Source organism: Phaenicophaeus curvirostris, chromosome 2 (genome assembly GCF_032191515.1).
Source record: "Phaenicophaeus curvirostris isolate KB17595 chromosome 2, BPBGC_Pcur_1.0, whole genome shotgun sequence".
In the NCBI taxonomy this organism is placed as follows: Eukaryota; Metazoa; Chordata; class Aves; order Cuculiformes; family Cuculidae; genus Phaenicophaeus; species Phaenicophaeus curvirostris.
Window position 1 is genome coordinate 22,204,167 of NC_091393.1, and position 12,821 is coordinate 22,216,987.

Below are 12,821 nucleotides of genomic sequence, written 5' to 3' on the forward strand. Positions count from 1 at the left end.
TCATTTTGCCAGGGAAGAGGCATTTTCACTGACAGCTTCTTGGACAGCTCTGGGACAGTTTTGCTGAGAAGGGTAAGGGGGTTTTAACTCCTCACTTTGACAGTGGTTAGAAGTAGCATTTTAGAAGCGGGGGAAGGTTGTTTGAATGCATTGGTTTGGGACCTCAAATATCCTTTTCCATGGGTCGTTCTTAAGCTAAAATAAATTAGGTGAGGGCAGGCTATAGAAAGCTAAACCATCCAGGGTTTTCAAAGTTCAGTAACTTGGATTTATTGTGGGATTGTTTGATTTGCTTCACTGGTTTTGCATGTCCTGTCATTTATGTGCTTATAGGCTAAACTAGCTCATAACATTTATGCTGGTGGAAAAGTGTTGTTCAGGAGAAACTTTGGAGAGTGGACATTTTTTAATAGAGAGCTTAAAATGTCCCGTATTTAAATGAGCTCTGCAATGACATTGCAGTGAGGTAATAAACATTGTGTGCTTCATGTAGTAAAATTTCTAAGTTATGGGTCTCTAAAAATATTTAGAACCACAAATATGACTGCCAAAAGACATATGCCCTTGCCAGCTATAAGGTTGTGGTTCTTAATATGCAAAGCTATGACTATGTGGATAAGACACAAAGACATCCAAAAGTTTTCTTCTGCATTTATTCCTTGCCAAGAAATATGCGCAACACTTACAATATTGTAGTTTTTCTGCACGGAAGTTGCGTTAAACAACCAAATATACTAAAACACCAGCTATACCTTCAATTGAACCTGTCTTAAAATGGCAAGCTGCTGGGAGGTTGCTATTCTGGGAGGTGACTCTGATAGGTCTCAACAGATGCAGCTCCCGGAATGCAGCCGGCGCGGGGGGAACTGGGCAGCAGCTGACCCCCAGGCTGGCACAGCGACATTTCAGGGATCGCAGCTCACGTCAGCACAGGCTGACACTGACACTTTGGGCACACATGGCCTTCTCCCTTTGCCTGTTTTGCACACGGTCGTCACCCTGCAGCAGCAGCAAAAAAAAATACCCTGGTGCTCATAGGCAGCAACCATTCCTTTCTATAATTAATTTACCATTTTGTTATGTGCTGTGTGCTTAAGATAAAAAGATGATGTGCTGAGTTTTCAGATTGAAGTATTTCTGGAGTTCTTTATTAAATTATCTAAAATAATCCAGTCCTTTGTTTTATCATTAGGTAGTATTTCTTCATGAATGAACACAAGGATGGCAAATAGGATTAGCTGGTGTGAATTGTTTTAAAATCAATGGATATATGCTATATTTGAATATATATGAATTCTGATCTCAGCAACTCTCTTTTAATTCTGTTATTGAAGATCACTGCTGTCTTTCATAGTGTATTTGCACATACATATGTTTATTTGAAATAGAATCATAGAATAACAGGTTGGAAAAGACCCACTGGATCATCGAGTCCAACCATTCCTATCAAACACTAAACCATGCCCCTTCTACCTCGTCCACCCGTGCCTTAAACACCTCCAGGGAAGGTGACTCAACCACCTCCCTGGGCAGCCTCTGCCAGTGCCCAATGACTCTTTCTGGGAAAAAGCTTTTCCTAATGTCCAGCCTGAACCTCCCCTGGTGGAGCTTGAGGCCATTCCCTCTCGTCCTGTCCCCTGTCACTTGGGAGAAGAGCCCAGCTCCCTCCTCTCCACAACCTCCTTTCAGGTAGTTGTAGAGAGCAATGAGGTCTCCCCTCAGCCTCCTCTTCTCCAGGCTAAACACCCCCAGCTCTCTCAGCCGTTCCTCATAAGGCCTGTTCTCTGGCCCCTTCACCAGCTTCGTTGCTCTTCTCTAGACTCCTTAGAAAACTTCTTAGGGATTGTCTCACATTGTATTGCACTCTTGGCTCTTTGTTTCAGCAAGAGCTGGAACACCTAATGTTGATGTGTTTAAGTACAGCATCTGCTTTAACATAGCTGTGTGGGAGTAATCACTACCTTCACACATAAAGAACTTGTTGAAAATAATGTGTCCTGCTAGAATTTGCGAGATGTTTTTTCAAATATAAATTAGACATCATCTCCTCTTCCTAAATTTCCACAAAATCCTAAAAGTAGCATTCTGAGTTTCAAATTACTGATAGTGAAAAGCAAGCAAAGTGTGTTATGGGTAGAAGGTATCTGTGAATCTGGCACGGGAAGTCCAATGTCACCCATCTAGAGAATGAAAAGTTACAAGATTCTGGAAGCAATTTGGAGCAGATCTCAAATCTAAAACTGACATGACATCATACTAATATTCACCTTTTTTTTTTTTTTTAAGAATTTCTCCTATTCTTAATGTCTTCTGCTCACATTCTGAGCTCACCTGTAAGTCTGTACTGACCCTGGAGTACGGACGAGCAGTGTTGGGGCCCCGTTGCGTTCCTGTGCTTCAGACTAATGAATCCAAATCTAGAGCCAAGCTGATTTAAATGTGTGTTTATAGAATTTTGCACTTGAGAAAATTAATTGATTTTTTAGGAATATAATTTAGCTCTTTGAATGTGGAGACAGTGGGGGAATGTTATTTTTATGATCTTACTACTGTAAAAAAAAAAGGAATTGCTTCTAGGTGCATTCTTCACAATTTGAGTATCCATTGCCATTAATAAGTACTCGCACTACAACCTAGGACAGCATAATAGTTCTTAGGAAGATAGATTATCGTATCTATTTTGTTTTTGTGGCATTTATATGTATTGACAAATGTTAGATTTGTTACATAATCACTCTGCTATTAAATTTCACAACTTCAGTGTAGCTCTAAATGTTTTAATTCTATTTTTAGCAAACTCTTGACTGTAATATTTCATTGCAGTCATGGCGCCTAAGAAGAAGAATGTGAAGAAGAACAAAGCAGATATAAATGAAATGACTATAATTGTGGAAGATGGGCCCCTCAGTAAACTAAATGGCTTAAATGGACTCTTGGATGGAGGAAATGGTTTCAGCTGCATCTCATCTGAAGTTTCTGACCCACTATATAGCCCAAATCTCTTGGAGGGTCTAAGCAGAATGAGACAGGAAAATTTTCTTTGTGATTTGACTATCAGTACCAAAACTAAATCCTTCAATGTTCATAAGGTGGTGATGGCTTCAAGCAGTGACTACTTTCACAACATCCTAAAGAAAGATCCCTCCACTCAAAGAGTAGACCTCAATGATGTATCCCCGTTGGGTCTAGCTACTGTTATCACCTATGCTTACACAGGAAAACTAACTCTCTCACTTTACACAATAGGTAGTATTATTTCCACAGCAATTTATCTACAGATTCATACCCTTGTAAAGATGTGCTGTGATTTTCTAATCCAAGAAATCAGTGTTGAGAATTGTATGTACATTGCCAATATCGCGGAAACATACGGACTAAAAACAACCAAGGAAGCAGCGCACAAATTTATTAGAGACAACTTCATTGAATTTTCAGAAACGGATCAGTTCTTAAAACTTACTTTTGATCAGATTAATGAACTTCTTGCAGATGATGACTTGCAGTTGCCTTCTGAAATTGTTGCATTCCAGATTGCAATTAAATGGCTGGAATTTGACCAAAAAAGAGTAAAGTTTGCTGCCGATCTCTTAGGTAATATCCGTTTTGGCACCATCTCAGCTCAAGACCTCGTCAATTATGTTCAGACTGTGCCGAGAATGATGCAAGATGCCGACTGCCATAAGCTCCTAGTGGATGCCATGAACTATCATTTGCTTCCTTACCACCAGAATACATTGCAGTCCAGAAGAACAAGGATCCGTGGAGGCTTCAGAGTCTTAGTTACTGTTGGGGGACGCCCTGCTCTAACAGAAAAGTCTCTTAGCAGAGACATCTTATACAGAGATCCCGAAAACGGATGGAAGAAGCTGAGCGAAATGCCTGCTAAAAGTTTTAATCAGTGTGTAACAGTGATGGATGGATTTCTCTATGTGGCTGGTGGAGAAGACCAGAATGATGCCAGGAACCAAGCCAAGCATGCAGTCAGCAATTTCTGCAGGTACCTGGTTATTTATTTAAAAGGGATGGAGAGATCATTTCCACGCGATGCAGGTAGATAGACCAAACTGGTTTGTGATGTGCAGTGTGAACTGCTCAGATAAATAGAAAGCAGATGGGGTGTGGATGAGGTGTGGATGCTATTCTGTATTAAAGTTTGAATGAACAGAAATATGCAACTGAAGTAATGCAAAAGCTTCACCATGGTTACACATGCACAATGAGAAGTGAGGAAGACAGAAAAAAGAAAGAGTGGAGGAAATAAATAGGAACATAGGAAGTTCTGGGGTGTTCTAAGGTACCAGTAAAATGCACCAAGTCAGACAAAGTAAGACTTCAAATTTCAAGAGCTTCTGAACCTCACAGGAAGTTCTGCAGAACACCTTTTAGATATTATACTCTTCATTTTCTATGCACCATCCACCACGTTTTCAGCAGCTTTCATACTGCATTTCATATCCTTTTGCTTTTTTATTTATTGAGATTTTTAGAAACAATGTCACCATCTCTTGAAAGCTATATTTCACTTCTACAGGGTACTCCAAATAGTACCTCACTTCTGAAATATTACAGTTCTTATCTATAGGCATCCACAGCTTGCACTGGTGATAGCAAGGTCAGAGGAACGCATTGGCTAATGCATGGTACTAGTTGTTAAATAGTTCAGCCTAAAAGCTGATGACCCACAATAGCTGGAAGTAAAGGCTGGAGGTGAGACGACTCAGCTTTTTCTGAAAGACTGTGGACATGCAATGGCAATACGCAGCCACAGTCCTACCAGTGCTTCCTTTCTTGCTCCCAGAGGGAACATTCAGATAATTTCTCCTGAAGACATCATGCAACATGCAAAGCTAAGGAATAAGGAACCTGCTCTAGATAATTTTTACTGTGCAATCACTTTGTCAGAAAAATGTATTGCATACAGGAGATTACGTTTTTGCTCTCCCGATCTTTTGCTTTTAAGCTGTGCCTCATAGTCTCACAAGAAGTTTTGTGCTTGGTGAACACCTTGGTGGTGGGAAGGAGATAGGGGAGTCTTCATAGTCCATGGCTGAATGAATTCCGCTCCCTGTTCTGCTATTAATATCAAGCACGTCACTTTACATCAGGATGTCTCTGGACTGGCTTTCAGAGCCGCAGCTGACAATGCAGTATGACAGCTAACAATGATTATTTACTTTCCCATAGTCTTTCTCTAATGTGATTCTCTGGCCACCTCAGCCTGCAACAGGAGAAAAGTATGGTCCTACTAATATACCACACCGACCCCTTGAGGAGTTGTGATTTGCTATTTCCTACTTCAAAATCGAGCATTTAAGTGTCAAGGACAGAGAATGTTATTTCAGATACGTATGGTGCTAGGAAGGAAAGTTGTTAATATTTCTTACTCCGTATGAGTGGCAGGGAAATAATACTTACCATTTAGAAAGCACTATAAAGATGGAAGCATAAATCACCACCTAACATTTTTCAGAACTCTCTTAAGTAAATTTTGACATCTTTGCTGTAGGTGTGAACTGCAAAAAAAAAAACCTTCTAAAATTTCTATTGTGTGCTGAAAGTATCTCTTTCCGATATCCTAATGAGGTTATTCTACAAAATCGAATTACAGAAAAGAACAGATTTACTTTATTGAAATAGAATCATCATAGAATCATAGAATCACCAGGTTGGAAAAGATCCACTGGATCATCGAGTCCAACCATTACTATAATACCAGGTTTGAATGATACAAATTTTTTTCTCCAATCAAAAAGTAAATTTATTTGGAAATTTAACCAGGAATGCCAGTTTCATTCTACTGACTTCTAGCGGACTAAATGAATAGCTAAAATTTTAGCAACTCTGCAGCTGCAGTGGGACAGAGAAAGGATGATGGAAATCAGCTGAGCGGTATGTGAGACAGTTACCCTCTTCTTTTAATGCTTTCAGATATGATCCTCGTTTCAACACCTGGATTCACCTGGCAAACATGAATCAGCGGCGCACCCACTTTAGCCTGAACGTGTTCAATGGCCTCCTGTTTGCAGTGGGTGGTCGCAATTCCGAGGGGTGCCTCTCCTCGATTGAATGCTACGTACCCGCAACTAACCACTGGCAGATGAAGGCGCCCCTGGAGGTGCCCAGGTGCTGCCACGCCAGCGCCGTGGTGGATGGTCAGATCCTGGTGACAGGAGGTTACATTAATAACGCCTACTCTCGCTCCGTGTGCATGTATGACCCCAGCAAAGATAGCTGGCAGGATAAATCCAGCCTCAGCACCCCGAGAGGGTGGCACTGCGCGGTGTCCCTTCTGGAGAGGGTGTACGTCATGGGGGGGTCTCAGCTGGGAGGGCGAGCCGAAAGGGTTGACGTGCTCCCCGTGGAGTGTTACAGCCCTTACACGGGGCAGTGGAGTTACGTGGCGCCGCTTCAAACTGGAGTTAGTACGGCCGGTGCCTCCACCCTTAACGGGAAGATTTACTTAGTGGGTGGCTGGAATGAAATAGAGAAAAAGTATAAGAAGTGCATTCAGTGCTATAACCCAGATCTCAATGAATGGACGGAGGAAGATGAGCTGCCCGAGGCCACCGTGGGTGTATCCTGCTGTACAATATCCATGCCCAACACCAAGACAAGGGAGTCCAGGGCCAGCTCAGTCTCCTCTGTCCCAGTCAGTATTTAAATACGGGTCTAACTAGCAATAAGTAGAAATGTTTACCAGCACTGCGGTATAATTAACCCTTTAAGTAGCATTTCTGTGCTTGTATGGAAAAAAATTATTGGCTTTGCAACAGTTTAAACAGTGCAAATTGGCCAGTTTTCATGATACAGGTGGTGTGAAACAGCATATTAGGGATAAGATTAATTTTCTTAGCAGGAAGAGAGATTTAACTCATCACTGCAGAACTTCCTGACTTTGCCACTGACTTACAGTACTATCTGTGGCAAATAGTTTAATTTCTTTGTGCCTTGGTTTCCCTGCCTGTAAAATAGAGATGAACTTGCTTCAGAAGATTGTTGTGAGGCTTCTTTAATATTGTGTTTTAAATGTTTTCAGAACCCAAAACAAAAGTCAAATATTGCTAATCATAGATCTCAACAAACGTTATCATAAAAGTGATCATAGAATCATAGAATCACCAGGTTGGAAAAGACCCATTGGACCATTGAGTCCAACCATTCCCATCGATCACTAAACCATGCCCCTTAGCACCTCGTCCACCCGTGCCTTAAACACCTCCAGGGAAGGTGACTCAACCACCTCCCTGGGCAGCCTCTGCCAGTGCCCAATGACCCTTTCTGTGAAAATTTTCTTCCTAATGTTCAGCCTGAACCTCCCCTGTTTTGTTCTTTTCCAAACATTTTCTATTTTGACAAACAGAAGGGAAAAAAACAAATTCCCCAAAAATATAGCATGTAGCATGTGCATACTTTCCTTTTGGGGCAGTTGTAGTCACAGAAAATTTCTCAAGACACGTTCTCCTTCAGAGGTTTGAAAAAGAGCCCTACCTTCTCCCACAAACCCCTGTAATTCTCATGTTTAATGCTGTGACGTGGCTTTCAAGACCTGAATCCACAAAATACCTTAGCTCCTGTGGATATGATGGGCCAGCCGCAAGGTTTCTATGCTGACCTCCATGTGTACACCAAGGAGCAAACCACCACTCCATTCTCCTTTTCACCCCAGGGAGATTCTCCTGGCACTCCAGGTGGAAGGCATGAAGGGCAGTCAGGATGTGTCCTCCTGTTTCTACTCTCCCTGTCTGTGTAGGAATGTTTGTCTAGGTTATCTTCTTGTTCAATAAGGTCCTTGCCCCGAGCACGGAGCTAGGAGACGCCACAGCAGGGCTAAAATCTGGAAGCTGAGTTCATGTCAGGAGGTGCCAAGGGCCAATGGTGTTTGAGAGTGGAGATGCTCCTTCTCAGCAGTATTCTGACAAATTCCCAGTTGAATGAGCAATGAAGATGGAATAAAGACTGCTGGATATGCCTATAAGAGTAGGGTATATGTGTGGAAAACAGTGAATCGTGGGAAAACTGGGTGAAATCATAGAGACTTTCCTTAGTAGCACCAAAGAGATACCTTAACATCTTTCTTACTGGGTGTAGGTACAGCATCACCCAAAGTAACATCTTCCAGAGTATACCACTAAGTATGTCCTTTTGAAGCCTTCCTTACAGCCCTGTTTATAGAATCATAGAATCACTAGGTTGGAAAAGACCTACTGAGTCATCGAGTCCAACCACGGAGCTTCTATTCGTATTTGTCCACAGGCTAGACTAATGTGCCTATTGAGGTCTGTGAAGTTTTCCCATTGAGAAGAGTGAACTCATACTCAATTTAGATTACCTTCCAAGAACTTTTCTTCCTAATGTCAGCATGCAGTTGGATAATTAAGCATGAAACCTAATCCTATTCCCTTAGCCAAAGGGATAAACAACCTATAATGTCACCTGAGAATTTCATACCAAAGGGCTGCTGTCAGCACGAAATGTCTACATCTTTCTGTTGTGAAGCAATGCAAGGATGTCATATAACCAAAAGAGTAGAAGTTCACTCACCTTAATCAATTCATAGAGGCTTCATGAGCATTTCCCTCAGACTATTGCTGACGCCTCCTGGCCCCAGTGCCAATGAGAAGGCACGTTTTTAGCAATATTTGCATGGCATCCAGGTTTTTATCTTGTTTGCAAAAGGGGAACACTACAAAATTATCTGTAAGTGCAGATACTCTTGAGGCAAGCATTTTCAGGATTTATGCTCTGCTCTTTGTAGCTTTGTTGCAGTTACACGTTGAGCATCAGCATGAGCATGACAGAGGATTAGAGAAGGAGTAATTCACTCTGTTGGTTGGGATTAAGTTCCATGGTACTCTGTCTTGTTTTCCAGTTCTAACTTAGAGTTCATGTCTGCATCCCGACGACACAATTTTAAATCCCAAATTCTATTTCTAAGTGCTGCACGTTATTAGAATATACTCTGCTGCAATGACTTTTGGTGAAAGTAGCACTGTCATATAGGATTGATTGATTTAATTAGCACACAGTTATCCTTTTTCCCATTTAATTTGTATAATGATAATTCAAATCCACAGTCACAAGACAAAACATGGAATTGTCTGAGTAATATTACTTTTGTTTTAAATAAAAAATGCCCTTCTTGCTCATTCCAGCCCCCAAAAGCATTCTCATGGATGACAAAAGTCATGATTGTGTATTTTAAAAACTCTGAAAAATCTATGTGCTCCAATATTTTTGTTGCAAATTCTTAATACTGTTAGATGAAGTTGATTATCTATCACCAGTCCAATGAAGACACACATACACATACGCAATTATGGCTGTATGAATCGTCTAATTATTTAGTATTTCTAATGGTCTAATTATTTAGTATTTCTAAGGTGAGGTGGTACTTAGGAGCTGAAGAAGGAATAATTTTGGCCCCAGACAAGCGCTGAAAAAAATTCCATCAAATGCAAGCATCTCTCTTCCCCTTTTTGAATCGAGTTCCAGAATGCTATGAGTAGTCAGATGTCACAGCACACTTTCCTCTTTGTGAGCTAACACTCCCTATATATCAACAACCATCTTCTGTTTTCAAGTAGAAGGGTATTTATGAATGATGGGCTAAGTGCAATGAATCTACTCTCTTACTACTTAAAGGGTTAAAAACTTTGGGGGCCAAATCCTTTTCATCTTACTCACAAAAAAAAAAAAAGTTCCGCTGGAACAACTGAATAAGATGTACAGGATTTCGAACTCTTGGCCAAATTCTCGCAGAACCGTGGACATAGATGCCTGCTAGATCTGTCAAGCCCAGAAGGAAGGCTGCTTCTCAGCCTCCACCATCCTTGGCCATGACAAGTCCCTAAAGATGCGTCCTAGGACAGGATCCAAGCACCACTGGCCACGTGGTCCTTCCGTAGCACAAAGTAGGTACCTACTTCAGGCCAAAAATCTTAGGTAGATTAATAAATGGGGTTGTTACCAGTATGGCACTTCACTGTAGCTTTATATTATCTTCTCTAAGCATCTGTTTAGGCTTCAACTGCACATTGAGCCAGGATTTGGCCCTTAATATGTGACAATATCAGCTGGACTTAATATTATTTTGATCATACCGATGTACTGAGCTATTTGTGACATTTTTATGTACAATCTTGTTTTGTTAGAACTGTGAAAATTGATTTGTATGTTGTGGTTTTGGGGACAGTGTTCTTTCATTGTCCGGTGTGGTATTTTCAATCTCCAGATGTTTAATAACAACATCTCAGTTGAACTTGAAATATTGTATATCCCAGAAAGAAATTTTAAAATGCAGTTTAGGAAGTTCTGTGTATGATAATATTACGTAGAGCAGCGGGCTTCCAACTGTCTGAGATGCAGATTGTTAAAACACTACAGGGATCATCTTTAATGCTATACTAATAGTGAAAAAATAAACTAATATATGCTGTAATCTTCAAAATTCCTTATGCCCATGCATTTTATAGCCAACATCTGTGCTTCCAAGGAATTCAAGTCTGAAAATAAGTTTTTTTCAGTCTCTGAGTGAAACAGTTTGATAATGTTTTGTTTTCTTGTTTATTCATGCTTGTGTAGGTGCATGGGAGAGTGTGTTACAAGGTTGTGAGTGAGGATCTTACTGTTGGAAAGTTATGCTGAAAGGAGGATTTCGTGCTTAGTTCTTAGTCAAGATGAGATCGTGATCATTTCATCTCTTCCCAAAGTTAACCCACAAGATAATCCGTGGTTCAGTCAAGAGTTCAGTAAGGTCAAGTGCCAACTTGTAGCTGGTCAAAGAGGGAAGCAGAAAAAAAATAGCATCAACCAAAGCTATGAGATGTGGGAAAGTGTTTTTGTTTGTGTTGAGATTTTAAAATGGCAATTCTTGCAGGAAAAAGTACATGATGAATGAAATGACGGAATAAGACCATGCTTTGTATTGTCTTGAAACATAGATTAGTTGATCCCGCAGTTTTAACTCTTTCCAAACCCATACTGGCTTTTTAGGGGGAGTTTTTCACTGGTAACAGAGCTGGGTTTGGTGATTCTGATTGAAAACCCAACAGTCAAACAAATAGTTGTATGAGCATGTGTGCATTCTTGAATGCAGTGAGACTTCTCCTATGTGCACTTAGTCTCACGGGCTTATGTTTGGAAAATTAACATACAAGAACTAAATCCATGGCTAGACCAGTATCCATGTCCAATAAAAGCCAACACGGAGGTATTATAATAATCCTCCGTATCACCATTCAACTACCCACTTACCATGCAGGCACATGACTAGATTTCCCCACAAGGATTATTTCCTTTGGGTTGGCTGATCAATGAAATCCTCTGTATGCCCCAAAGGCTTTTGTGCAACTCACAGGATGGGAGATGCAAGTAGCTCCGGTCAGTGGAAAGGGGAAGATGGAGCCCCTTTGCACACTCAGCAGGCTATGATTTTGTTCCCATTTGAGAAATACTTGCTGGAAGGAAGTACCTGCTTCAACATACACCTTTCCATATGCAGCCTTTCTTCTTGTTACCTAACCGAGGTGGCCCATCCTTTCTTCTGAAAAGCAAGACTCAATTTTCAATTGCCTGTAAATTGAGTTCTTAGTTGAATTGAATTTTCAATCCATTTTATCCAAGTTTACCCAGGCTGGGAGATCTTTTTCAAACTCTGTATCTACCTACCTGGAGAAGGCAGTTGAAGCCAATAGTCCTACTATAGTCTCCTGATCTTTCTGCAATGAATCTTCTCATCCTTTTGTTAATGGCCTACTTTGTATAAGTAATCAAACACATTGTGATGCACAGATTTGTATTCTGACTCCTCCATGCAAGAGGAGGATCTCTTGTCCCTTTTATTTTCTGTTTTCTAGTCCATCACCCAAAGGCTCACGAGGCACCAAAAAAGATGCACAGATGCAAATGGCACACTAAAGCTCATTTGTGAATCTAATTTAAAAAATCCCATCACTAGTAACCACAATAAAGAAAAGGACACTGCAATGACTTTTAGGGGAAAAGGGGGTCAAAAATGAGCCCCTGGTGCTCATTTGCAAGTGTGGCACTGCTCAGAGCTCTGTTCCCAGGAAGAATAAAGGAAACTACATGCACTTCTATATAGCTTTTGTGAGACATTCAGTTAATATCAGATGAGTTTTGCAATGCAAAAGGCTAGTATGAGTTCATTGCTGTCTCAATGAAAACTAAATTTTCAATAAAAATAAAACTTATGAGGAGTACACAGTCTATTTCTGTTGGTAAGAATGGGAACATACACATTTCGATAAACAGAACGTTACGCTAGTTGCTGCCATGGCCATTTTGTTGCCAACAAGAAAAGTTAAAAATCTAACTTATTTGTATAAAGCATTTACCTGGCTTATAAGGGTTAAACATACTGCTTAGGCAAACAGGTTTTCTAATTATACACTTTAAGGATGGACTGTGACAACACAAGGGAACACATTTCAACAGAAAAAAAAAATCTGTAAGTGTAATGTGTGAATGTTACTACTTAAAAATTAAAATTTGTGGTGCAGCAGTTGTCATTAAGAGGAATAACAGCATGTTGGGTTTTTTTCATTGTATGCTTTGAATAAAACTGTTGACACACAGTGCAAACAATTTATTCTTATTGTAAAATCAGTTGGAAACTGCGAGACTGTCTTTCCGATGAACGCCTGGTTGCAGTTGAAATATGCTTTGTTTTCTGAGCCCTGTGCTGATCCTCGCTTTCATATCAGCCAACTGGAATGTTTTTTACACCCAGGCTGTCAAACCACCTTCACAATAAGCTACAGAGTGTGACACTGGAGCCATTTTTATCTCTTGCCTTTTAT

General features: G+C 40.6%; 1 protein-coding gene across 1 annotated transcript in view; it reads left to right on the plus strand.

Moving 5' to 3' along the window:
- KLHL31 (kelch like family member 31) overlaps positions 1-12,606 on the plus strand; it is a 243,792-nt gene extending 231,186 nt beyond the window's left edge. Inside the window, exons 2-3 of the mRNA XM_069851516.1 lie at positions 2,794-3,997; positions 5,929-12,606. Coding sequence (XP_069707617.1) covers positions 2,826-3,997; positions 5,929-6,661 — 1,905 coding nt within the window. The 5' untranslated portion in view covers positions 2,794-2,825 and the 3' untranslated portion in view covers positions 6,662-12,606. The remainder of the gene's footprint in view (positions 1-2,793; positions 3,998-5,928) is intronic.
- The last annotated feature ends 215 nt before the right edge of the window (positions 12,607-12,821 follow it).